Below are 12914 nucleotides of genomic sequence, written 5' to 3' on the forward strand. Positions count from 1 at the left end.
TGCAGCTCTGAAGCCCTCAGTACAAGAAAGACGTGGACCTGATGGAGCAGGTCCAGAGAAGGGCCACCAGGATGATCCAAGGGCTGGAACACCTCTCCTATGAAGAGAGGCTGAGAGAGTTGGGGTTGTTCAGCCTGGAGAAGAGAAGGCTCCGGGGAGACCTTTCAATACTTAAAGGGGGCCCATAAGAAAGATGGGAATAAACTTTTTAGCAGGGTCTGTAGTAACAGAACAAAGGGTGATGGTTTTAAACTGAAAGAGGGTAGAATTAGACTAGATATAAGGAAGAAATTTTTTATGAGGGTGGTGAAACACTGGAACAGGTTGCCCAGAGAGGTGGTAGATGCCCCATCCCTGGAAACATTCAAGGTCAGATTGGATGGGGCTCTGAGCAACCTGATCTAGTTGAAGATGTCCCTGCTCACTGCAGGGGGGTTGGACTTGATGACCTTTAAAGGTCCCTTCCAACCCAAACCATTCTATGATTCTGTGTTGTATGAACTTCATCCAAATTCTCATGTGATCTCTAATTTAAATGGAGTAATTAAAATAATTTGTATTTTTTGAGACACACAGGAGGACACTGTACAAATGTTTTTATATGAGTTGCCAGCAGCTCTTGTAATACGTTAATTTGTGATACTTTGGGTCTTAACTTTTTTTTTTTTTCCCTTACACTGCCACAACAGAGTGATATTTAAACAGCTTCTACGAGCTAAGGCCTTGAGTTATCTCCAAATTGACAGCTGCAGGCTGGGAAGCGTGAACGAAAACTTGTCTGTGCTGCTGAGAGCCAAGAAGTCCCAGATTAAGGCTCTGCAAAATGCAGCAGCAATGAGAAAACCCTCCTCTCCCCACCCTCCAAGCCAGTCTTGGCTAGGTTCTTCAGCTGTTGTGCTTGTGTTTTCTGAGCATAAGCTTGCATGCACTGCTGTAATTTTCTGTTTCATGTTGTGCTCTAGGAGTGCATCAAAGGGTTCAACGTCATGGTATTGGGCGCTGCCTTTCTCGAGTGTGGACTTGGGGGTCTTTGTGAATTAGTCCAGCACTTGATAAAATCTGATTGTATTCCAGTATCTGAAAGCCTTGAAAGCACGTTAGTTATACATAATGGTCACAGCATGCATTTGCCTTGTTACACTCCAAGCCCACCCTTGTGAGCTACAAAGGGAAGTTAGAAGTGGGGATTAAACTTCAGCAGGTGAAAGTGCACAGTTTCGGGTTTTGATAAAGGTACTTGAAGCCTGGGCTGTATTTCATACTCAGACACTTCACAGATGCCAGTCACTATGGTTGCAAACTCACCAAGTCAAACTAATTAAACTAACTGATTTTGATGGCTGATGAGGTAGGTGTTTATCTTGAAATTCAGAAACAGTTCCTTCTTTTCTGACCCCTCATCTATCATGACCAGGTAACTAATATTCTTTCTAGTACTGCTGTAAGGCAAATTTTGCAACGTATTACAAGATGTCTGAAATCACGTGGGTTATGAAAACTTGTCTAAGGTAGAACAAAGAGGGAGTTGGTATTTGAGAAAAGTGGTAAGAAATCTCTTTGCTGTCTCTGAGTTGATTGAATTGCCCTTGGAAAGTGGGGAAATGATAAAAGGATGCATTCAGAGACAGAGTAACAGAAGAAAAGAAACTCTTCAAGGCCAAAATGTGAGGCAGCATGAGTGTAGCAGTCAGCAGGGCAAATGGCAAGGACTCAGAAATGCTCTGGCTATGCAGAGCTGGTAAGGAGTGACTTCTAATGCCACCTGTATAGCTCTTTAAGTCATCAGCTGGGGAGTGCAGGGGACAGGGAGCCGCTGGGACAGCTTATTCACCAGGAAGCAAGTCCAAGAACACCCCCTTCTCTCAGTAGGCCTATAGGTTACCTTCAGAGCTTCCCAAAAGGATCCAAGTGTCCCGTGTTTTGTCTAAAATACTGCTCTGAATGTAGCCTGCAGTCGTATTAGTCATCTCTGCAGCAGTGAACAGCCTTCATATTCTGCAAATCAAAATTGCTTGAGTACCTCCTGTGTAAGTCTACATATTCATATTCTTTGAATATTCATATTTTTGCTTGAAATCATAGAAGTCTCACGTCTATTAATTTAAAATGTGTATTTTCGCTTCTATCCACATTAAAGTCTGCTGTGTAAAGTCTGCTTTTTACATCTTTCTGATCTTTTGAGCAGCATAAACGTTGGACTTCAAGGTACAAGCTTCATTTCAACAACTGCTATTGGTAGTAAATTGTGCTGATAAGGGGTAACAGTGAAGCTGTTTATTCCAATACCGAAAAGCAGTAGCTCTTCCAGAGCTACATATATTGGTCTGTTTAAGCATGTTATGTATGTCAACGCACCTCTGTGAGACCATTTGTCGTGTTTCATGAAGGTAATACTTAAAAAACATTTTTCTTCTGGGTATACTAACTTCTCTTTAATTTATGAAAGGAAGGAAACTATTCCCATTCTAAATTCTTGTTTGGCTGAGTATTCCTGTCCTGGTTAACTTCACTGAGACTGGTAATTCCCACTAGTCAAGCCCCAAGGCCAAGATTTTGTTTCACGTCCTCTCTGGCTATACTTGCTAAAATGCCCTAAAAATCCACCTTACCTGACATGTTACATGCAGTGTTTTCCAGCAAAAGGAACTTAACTTGCTAAGTGTAGGCAGAACTGTTAAGCGAATCTGCAACCTAAACTCTTTTCCTGTACTTCAGAGGTCTGTAAATACACTCAAGAACCTTTAACTTATAGAAGTATGCGCATGGTAAGAAGTTGCTGGCAACCTACTGCTGGGAGATATCATTAATGCAGATGACCCCTGGTATATATGCACTAGGTGATTTTAAAGTTTAAGACTAGTAGAGCTGAGATGAAATTTATTACAAGGAGCATGTGACATGGCTTTCTGGTCTAGTATCACAGAATCACAGAATGGTAGGGGTTGGAAGGGACCTCTGAAGATCATCTAGTCCAAACACCCTGCTGGAGCAGGATCACCTACAGTAGATCACACAGGAACATGTTCAGGCAGGTTTTGAATGCCTCCAGAGATGGAGACTCCACAGCTTTGCTAGGCAGCCTGTTCTGCTCTTGTTACCCTCAAGAATATTGCTACTATCTGTGAGTTCAGTAATTCGAAAGAAGATCCAAGTGTGTTTAACTGCAGGTTGGCTACCAAGTGTCCATTGAATGTAGCCTCAGAAAAAGACAGGTTTGATCCTTCCATGTATCAAGCTTCTCATATGATCTTGGCTGAATAGCACATAGTCTGATCATTTCTGTTCAAGAAAGATGTTCTTCTCAGTGATGTCCAATGGTAGGACCAGGGGCAATGGGTGTGAGCTGGAACACAGGAGGTTCCGCTTAAACTTCAGAAGAAACTTCTTTACAGTGAGGGTGACGGAGCACTGGGACAGGCTGCCCAGGGAGGTTGTGGAGTCTCCTTCTCTGGAGACATTCAAAACCCGCCTGGACGCCTTCCTGTGTGATCTCATTTAGGTTCCTGCTCCAGCAGGGGGATTGGACTAGATGATCTTTCGAGGTCCCTTCCAACCCCTGACATTCTGTGATACTCTGTGACTGCAGGAGATACCAGAGAACTTTTCTAATAAGCAGTGGCCTATTTACATCTGATGTACTTATAAAAACGTAATGACATCCTTTTTCTGCAACTCTGTTGTGTTGGGCTAAATGCCAGGAAAAGAGAACAACTTGATTTTTGAGCACAACATGGCACTACAAAAAATTTAGTCTGAAAATCAGTGATCAGCATAATGAAGAACAGTGCAGTGAGATTTGCAAATAATTTTGATGCAAAATATGCTTTTGAAAGTTATGATCAGTTTGGTTTAAGAAAGATGAAATGGTCCTCTGATGCAGGCCCCTGAATGAATGGAATCAAAACGCACTACTATCTCAAATTGTACAATTTTATAGTGATATTTACCAGTTTGCTGACTTTAAAATATGTGTTCAAATACATATTAAAAATGCTATGTCTAAATATTAACTGTAGATTTATTCACAACTGAATTCCTCAAGAGGAATTTTATAAGGACTGAAGTTACTGCAGAATTTGAAAGGATAAGGAGAGATGAAAGCTGAATTCTGCTAAGATCTAATTAATAAGTTCCAATCCTACAAATACTACTATCTCTAACTTTTACTGCTCCAGGCTGCAAAATTAGTCCATATGTTTGTGGGATCTAGTTTTAAATGATGACAGACAGATTATTACTTGTACTATCTGGTAACCTCTGCTTAACTACAGCTCTGTTTGGTTTATATAAAATTCATCATTCATGTAGGGCTGGGGAATAAAAAAAAGGCTGATACGGAGATGTTATGCAAAGACTGCATTTCAGACAAGGCTTCATTAAGATCTTTCGACTTCCTCCTGGTTCATCTATGAAGACCATGCGAAGTTTGTTTTTCCTTGCTAGATCTCACCCTCCAAGATCCTAAAGTAAAACAAAATTTACCTTTGTTTCCTAACTCTTATTTACTAATAACTATAAAAAATTATTTAGAATTAAATATGCATCACCCCTTCCCAAAGATGTTTTTTTTAAAAAGCTTTATTAAACATATTCTCTTCAGAACGTATTTAAAGACTTCTACAACCTTGAAGAACTCCTCTATCATACATAAAAGTTCTTATTTTCAGCACTAGAGCATGTAAGGAAATAATACTCACAAATAGTAACTAAATGGTAACAGAAGTGGCCACTGGTAACTGAAACAACCTGTAGAAAACTATCTCACAAACAACTTGAAACTGGGTCAGCATCTGCATAGTACAGCAGTAATAAATAATCATCTCTCCTGTAGGACTACAGTTTAGTACTGCAGACAGTACTGCTCTACTAATATCTGCTTGGGGTTTTTTTAGTAATAAAGTATTTATCTATCTTCTGAACCATATAAAACCCCCATAACTTTAAGTACAGAGAAAGCTAAGTAGCTTAGGCACATTTCCACATTAATAGAAGCTGGTTTATAGCACTAAACAGCCATCTCCATTTTAATAGGTGGATGAGGATTATAATCTTCAATCTGAAAGTCTTCTGCCTTAAAGTCACTGATGTCTTCAACCTTACGAAGAATTCTGAGTTTGGGAAACGGTCTTGGCTCTCTCTGAAGCTGAAATAAAAGCACACTTACTGTACAGAGCTAATACTTGAGGGCAGAGACTGTAGATTTTCCCTCCTCCCCAAGAAGACTTACACTCAAAAAAAAAATTATAATACAGTTAGGTGGAATCTACTTTAGTATTTTGATAAGGAGCAGTAGCATAATTTTAAAGTGGATTCCCTGACCATTCAAATGCACTGCAAGCATTTTTGGTTTGCAGAGCAATTCCAGTGGTTACAGATGAGATTCCTTCAGAGGACGCTGAATTGGAAATTCTGACCCAGATGTGCATCAAATGTGCTGCAGTTTCTCAAAGGAACATTTGGGTCCGAACCAGCAACTAGTTCTCTGGATGGTTTTGAACCATACGAATGGTGAGGACAGTCAGTCCGAGCTGAGTCTAATCAAATAAAATTCTGATTTGCTCCTACTGCAACAAATTACTTCCTAAAGAAAATATAGCCTTATTCAGACAAATAGTCATACTGATTAACTTTGTGAATTGGCAAGTTATTCTTTCCTGATACACTACAGAGACATTCTATTTTGTGTTAGGTGGAATGGTTTTCTAAGGTTTTTGGAATTATGAAGTCAAAAGCAGGGGTACAGATTCTGGATCTCTGAATTGGCTCTAGAATAGTACACTGATGTACATGTCGATCACATCTGCATTGTATTTCCGTTTGCAACCTGAGTTGAACAGAGATTGAGGTACTACAATTATTAGGGTAGAAATGAGAAAAAAGCTACACAAATTAATATTTACAAAAGGATATTTATAATACCAAGATAACTTTGTATAGGATAAGCACTGTGGAATATAAAAGGATACAAGAATACAGAATAAGTACTTACTTGAACTTTCAGAGGTTCTACATGATTCAGATATATGTGAGCATCTCCTAATGTGTGTATGAACTCTCCAGGCTGAAGAGAAAGGAGAACACATGTGGTTTTCAAATAGTCAGGTTTCAAGAAAGCACAACATGACAATGCTCACAGTATTGATTCTTAGCATCTTACATCTAGTGTGGAATTGCAGCCTCTGTATTGGATTGGATTATCAAGACATCCTTGCAAGCTTTGCAGGACACTATCTTCCCAGACTAATGCATAATTAATGAAAAATATAATTAAATTTCCACTAGCTTACCAAAAAAAATATCTTTGAAATCCTGCTAGGGTAATAGCTTTGGTAAATGAATAGAGCACTACTGATCTGCTCATCAAGATGGAACTAGATGGGGCAGAGCCATCCAGCTTTTCCACTCCACTTCTAGTAGGCAGGACTTGACAAAGTTGGTTTCAAACTAGTTGCCTTAGCCACTACTGAACCAAGTAATTCGTGACAGTGGAGGTGTCAGTCACGGGCTAAACCCCAAAGTACTTATCAAGCATCCAGATGGGTTTTGCACGCTTGCAAGTTGTGTGACTTAGCAGCCCCTGAGCGATCTAATTTAACTTGGGAAAGTTTTATCAGCTATTTTACTGGCCTCTGACCAATGTAGATCAGCCCTTGGATCTATTACGCTAAACACCACCAAAGCTGTGAGAGGAAGTGGCTGAGAGGCAACAGCTGCTTTATGGACACAATGTTAAACTTCATTTTTTCTAGTACCTTGGCCTAATTTCTTAAGTATGTTTGCAATTGCTGTGAAGTCCAATTCTCTCCTACTTCCCTTTTTTTTAAGTTCCCCTTCATGTTGCTGGTAGTAAGAGGATCAGGCCCAAAGGCCTTGCTAGTACAACTTTTTGCATGCTGTAAAGAAAAGGGGGTTTCACTTGTATAAGACTGTGGTGCATTTAAATTACTCTGTCAAATTACAAAATACAGCACTGGAGTCAGGGCAGTAGCTATTTGAGCACATGCTACCACGCTACACAATCATCTACAGTAGCAAATGCAAAAAAAATACCCAGCTGAAATTATAGCTGGAAGTAGATTGGCAGAATATGCAAATTGGAACCTTGACAGGAACCGCTGAGCTACTGTTTGCTTCCAATAAAAAACACATGCTACAAAATGTAATCACTTGTATGTTATTATCCCATAAGGACAAGTGCTCAGTTCAGATTTCTAAGCAGACTAGTGGAACAAGTCAGTTTTCACATGTTCCCTTAAAAAGACCTGGAGGATCTTCTGTCTATTTGACCTGAATTTAAGAATTCTTACAGTGCTGATCCTAACTGCCCATATAGACCAGAGACAATTCACATTAAATTCAGGGGACTCTTTTTTTAATACATATTTCAGCAAGATTTTGAACAGTATGTTCATTCCAGTTTTCTTGGACATGACATGAAGAGTCTGTCTCTCACTTCTCAGACAAGATCATGTAAAATGATTAAACAGACTACCTTTAGCCCTGTGACGTGGGCAATCATATAGGTGAGCAGTGAATAGCTGGCAATATTGAAAGGCACTCCAAGTCCCATATCTCCAGACCTCTGATAGAGCTGGCAAGATAATTCACCATTTAGAACATAGAACTGGCAAAGGGCATGGCATGGAGGCAAAGCCATCAGAGAAATATCTAGGAAGGAGGGGAGAAAAAAACCCATTGTAACAGCATTAGTTTGTTATAAATGTAGAAGGTGCAAAGCCTGAACAAGCATTTAATGAGATACAGTAGAGAGCAAAAATACAACTGCACTATCATTCTGTTGCTTTTTCTCTTGTTTAAAAGCACCTGCTGCCTAAGCAATTAAGTCTGGGTCACGACAAGCTGTCTCCTGGCCTGTATGACCAGAAAAGTCATACACAGATATTCCACAGAACAGATTTATGCCATAACGCTGCACAGCAGTTTAGTTTTACTCACCTTGGTGAGACAGCTGATTTCCCTAAAGGAAGGCACTAAGAGTAAAATTAAGCATGTACACTAAAGCAACTTCCAACTGCTTTATCTTACTCTCTTCCCACTGCAACGTGCCTTTACTGCTTGTTGAGATACGAAAGTAAAGACCAATAAAAAATAATGATCAGAAAACAAAAAAAATCTTTTGAGTGTTTATTTACACTTAAAAGTGGAGACAGTGCAATTACAGCTTGGTAAGGAAAACTTTAACCAGGCATCTCCTGGTATCTGAGAATGCTTATCCTTAAAATAATAGCAACAACATGTGGCATCTCCTTTCAGAGACACAAGTGGAAAATGCTGTGTGATTTTTTTTGTGCACAGATCTACTGCTGCTGAAGTTAAACATTCTCTGACACTAGCTCTTACTTAGTAGCAGCCCTACAGAGTGAATGGATATCCAGACAACTTATGTTCAAGGAGATGATTACAACACACATAATACTTTTGTTCTCTATTTTTAAGGTTTTTGTTAAGTTTTCAATTTATTATACGGCTAAAAAACAGATACACTGCTTTGATATACTCTTTATTGTTTTTGGTTTTGTAACCTTTTTAAAATAAGAATTTTCATCTTTGAACAGAGACTGTACGTCAAAAACACTGCTAGCCAGGTAAAACCTTCACTTTAACCCAGAGGAAAAAAACTATGAAGTAATGGTTAAAAATTTTTGAGGCCTGAACATGAGAATTAAGTAGAAAGAGAATCAAGCTTATAACCCCTGGCGATTTTTACTGCATTCCTGGTAGATTTATAAAGGATAAACAAGGACATCAAATGGAACTGACTGTTGACACAGGATCAGATCAGAGTCTAGCATACAGCAAGATAATGTGCAACTGCATTCCCTTAAAGTCTACTGTTCAATACCTTTGGGATTCCAAGCACACATAATGATTCTTCTGTCATCCGGGTTGGTTTTGATTGTTTCAATCACTTTTTGCAACTGATCAACTCCTTGGTTGGAGTAATCTGAAGAAAGATACCAAATAACATCTAAGTCAGACACATTCAAGTAATGATTTTTTTTTTAAAGCCCAGCCCACATCCCACTGAAAAGTGATATCCAAATGACAAGCTCTGAAGATTTTATTGTAACCTTGAAAGGGACTAAATTTATCAGTTTGCACTCTCCAAATGTGAGCTATTCTTGTTCTTCCTTAGGATGCTTTAAGGCTTGTGAAATTCCCATGATGGTATTTTCGTATGTCCCCCCATTTCTTTTGTGTCCTTTGAGTACTTTCAGCACTCACTGAAACAGGACCATTCCTAATTAAACACTTTATTCCAAGCCTCAACAACTAGACATTTTTAAGACCAAATAAGAAGTCTCCATAAACACCACATCGCAGGAAACAAAAGTTGAAATACAAAAAAATTAGTTGGACAACACATGTTACTTTATTATTCATGATGACTCATTTCCTAAATAGGACAAAAGCTGTACTGGAATGAGCAAGATATTACCACCTACTCATTCATGGTATTTAAACTCATTTGCTCATCGCATTTCTGGATTAAGATGCCTTTCTAGATATTAAACTTGTACGTTACAGTGTTCCTTCTTAAAAAAAAAAAAAAAAAAAGCCCAGACCAGTAACAGGGGGGTGCCAGCATTCTTTGCATGCTCAAAAGAAGAAAGTTTTTGACAGATGAATAAACACATCCATCTTGCACTCACGAGGTCATGAATGAAAACTAAATTTCCATAGCATTTAGTGCCAGAAGGGACCTTTAATCATGTATAGCACAGGATATTACATTTCACCCAATGACGCTCACAGGTTGATTTTTAGGCTCAATATCAGTTACATAAGAAATTCACTGGAATTAACTGAACATTACAGTGGATTCCAGAATAAAGGAGTCATTAGTTGTTACTCATTGTTCTGACTCATGCCAGTGAATCAGCATGGCTGGTAACTATTTTTTTCTAACTCTTATTGCAAAGCAACACCAAATTATGGTTACACAGAGACCTAAGCTGGCAAACAAGGTAGTAACATATAATTAGCATCTCAGGGAATTCTTCTGCCAGCAATAGTGTGCCAAAACCTTTTCAAATGGTTATGTTAGTTCCTGAAGCTAATTACCTATCCACTAGTAATGCATTTTAAGGAAATCTATTAGTAATGAAACCTATGGGAATTTATCTTGTTCATTTTTTTCCAAGCTATGTTATGCCTCAGATCTTTTAAGTTCAGGAATGCTGGAACATTTTGGTAAATTTTCAGATGTGCCAGTTCACAATCTGCATCATTTCCGTTAGCATAAAACTGTATTCTGCCATTAACCATGTTGTTATTCTGAGTTAAAAATCACACCAACTAGGCAGAGACAATTTTTTATGATTCTTTTTTTTTTAACGGCAGTCCTCTAAATGTGTTGTACATCCTCTCCTTCCGTGACTTAGAAAAGAGCCATCAAGACACTTCAGAGTAAGTTTAATGAACCAGTTCCCTGAAAATAATACCAACAGGTACTGCATCACATCATAACTTGTTACAGGTATTCTGTCCACAGAATCATCAGCTAAGGATACAGCCTACTTTGTTCCAGCTGCAGAATGGAAAAATCTGTCTCTTCCAGAGTCTCCAGTGAATGTAGTGCACCAGCATCAGTTCTTGCCAGCACAACTGTATCATGGAAATTAGGACCCAGCATTGGTGTTCTGGAAGTGAGGTGTCATAGTCATCTCACTAAGCAATCAGGATTGGATTTGTATGTGATTACCTGTGTGCATATCTTTGTATTCCGCTCCAAAATGCCTCCACTGGAAACCATAAACTGGTCCCAAATCCCCCTCCTCTCTGGTGCTGAAACCCTGCTTATCCAGGAACTCACGTGATCCATTAGCATCCCAAATCTTCACACCCTTTGCAGAGAGCTCTTTGGCATTTGTAGAACCCTACAAAACACAGAGAATAAGAAGTCTACATCCTAATTCAAACACAGAGGACATGATCTGAAACAGCTGTATTAAGCTTTGCTAGTCTACAGTATTTCTCCACTTCTAAAGGATGAACAATAGGATTAATGTACTGGATGAGGTTCTTGCACATGGACAGAATAAAACTTCTGAGCAACATACTAGGATGAAGTTTGAAGTGCCATGCTACTGTTATTCAACTCAGAATTCTTCTAACTTTGTGAGTGCACAAACAGTACAGTCTCAAGGTCAACTGTGGTATATCATTTCACGTGCACATTTGCAGAGGACAAGATTTTACTTTACCGATGGACAAAAGTAGACAAAAAATTTACAGCCTAGGCATTGTCTTTGCTAAGCCAACTCTAATGAGCTTAAGGTCTTAAAAATCCTTTTGTTAAAATGACAAAAATTACAAATATGACAAGATGAACCAGAGAAATCTCACTGAGTTCTGCAACATGTCCAAATCAGCATGCTCAAAAACCAAGCATAGAAAGTGTTTCTTTTTGGGGAGCATCTAGTCTTTTATGTTTGAAAAATAATCCTAAAAGGAAAAAAAATAAAAAAAAAAGATGTGTACTCAAGTCCTGCTATCTAGCAAACGGTTAGGTAGACTTTCCCATACCTGCACAATGTCACAACATATAAAGGAACACTTACATAATAACGTATTATCTACAGTTGAATTTTAATTCTCTAACTACAGCTATTGGCTCCATTAGATCTCAGGGTTTTGCTACTAGAAAGCCTAGTGTTTACATCAGTCTTACTTCACCTATGGCTCCACACTGCTTATTTCTGTTCAAATCAAAAAAAGCTATCTCAGTACTAAAAAGCAGATCATTTAGTTGCCTACAATCTCTTTCATATTATTATTTATTATTCAATCAGTAATAAAAGAGACTGTACTAGGCTTTATAAATGTGAGGTATAGGTAAATCATCAAAAGCCCTCACTATTTCAGACTGTTTACGACTATTTCCCTGAAAAAGAACTCTTCTGGTTGGTAACAGTGCAATAGCCTCCACTAAAACACACAGAATGTCTTGAAGATAATGGCCTTCCCTGTGTAGTCAAAATATTGATTGCACTTCCTCCGTTCTCTTGTACAAACAGAAGCACCTGCAGAAGCACCTGCAGTTACCCCAAATTCCTTAATCCACTCCAAACTTGCTCATCCTGTTGCCATCACTCTCAGGCACAACCCCCATGGAGACATCCAAACCTCGAACCTTGATGAACCACAGCAGCTCCTCCAGCACTCCTTTCCAGAAGACCCTCTTGGTCGTTAGCAGTGGAAACTGATCTGAAAAAGAGTTTCAAAGTGTCAGAGGTGAGCAGCGATTGTCAGGGTGACCACTGACTTGGGTTTTTCTCCACGTACAGGGTAAGGCACAATCGGACATTCAGAGGTTTGGATATGAAGTAAGAAGTCGGTAAAGGACGTGTAATCCTCAGGTACAGATGAAGGAAGACAAGAACCTGACTTTTCTTTTCCTGGACAGAGGCGTAAGATTAATTATCCCTGCGGAGTTTGACGAACTCCACTGTGAGGACACCACAGCGCAGAGTATGGATGTGTGTGGAGACATTTGCAATGGAAAGCGGAGGCTTAAGATAAAATTCTTTTCACATCTATTTCACAAGCCATCCTTCCTACTGTGCCTGAGTGGCAGGAAGCACCAGGACAGGCTAATTCAAGACCTCACCCGTTTTTTGACCAGCTGTGGGGCCGGGCCAGGCCCGGCTGTTGGGCCGAGGCAGAGGGGGGGCCCGAGCTGCCGCAGGCTGGCGGGCAGGGAGAGGGCGGAGGAGCTGCCGGGACAGACCGAAACGCCTGCACAGGCCACTGCAGCGGGTCCGAGCCCCGGCGCTGAGCCGGGGGAGGCCCCGCTCGCAGCGAACGGGAGCGGGACAGCGCCGGGGGAAATGATGGCGTCCCTCCCCCCCGCTGCAGGTTGGGGACCGCTGGAGCCGCGGCGGGTGGGG

The 12914-nt window shown here is 39.9% G+C and overlaps 1 protein-coding gene across 1 annotated transcript; it reads right to left on the reverse strand.

Annotated features, from left to right (window-relative positions):
- Positions 1-4829: 4829 nt before the first annotated feature.
- Positions 4830-12231, reverse strand: TYMS (thymidylate synthetase; the record flags this gene model as incomplete). The annotated part of the gene is made up of 6 exons (XM_010163670.2): positions 4830-5143; positions 5990-6061; positions 7493-7668; positions 8864-8965; positions 10727-10901; positions 12158-12231. Coding segments are annotated over 6 exons (737 nt in total), but the record flags the coding sequence as incomplete, so codon positions are not given.
- Between the last annotated feature and the right edge of the window lie 683 nt (positions 12232-12914).

This window comes from Antrostomus carolinensis, unplaced genomic scaffold, assembly GCF_000700745.2.
Source record: "Antrostomus carolinensis isolate BGI_N321 unplaced genomic scaffold, ASM70074v2 scaffold24262, whole genome shotgun sequence".
Lineage (NCBI taxonomy): Eukaryota > Metazoa > Chordata > Aves > Caprimulgiformes > Caprimulgidae > Antrostomus > Antrostomus carolinensis.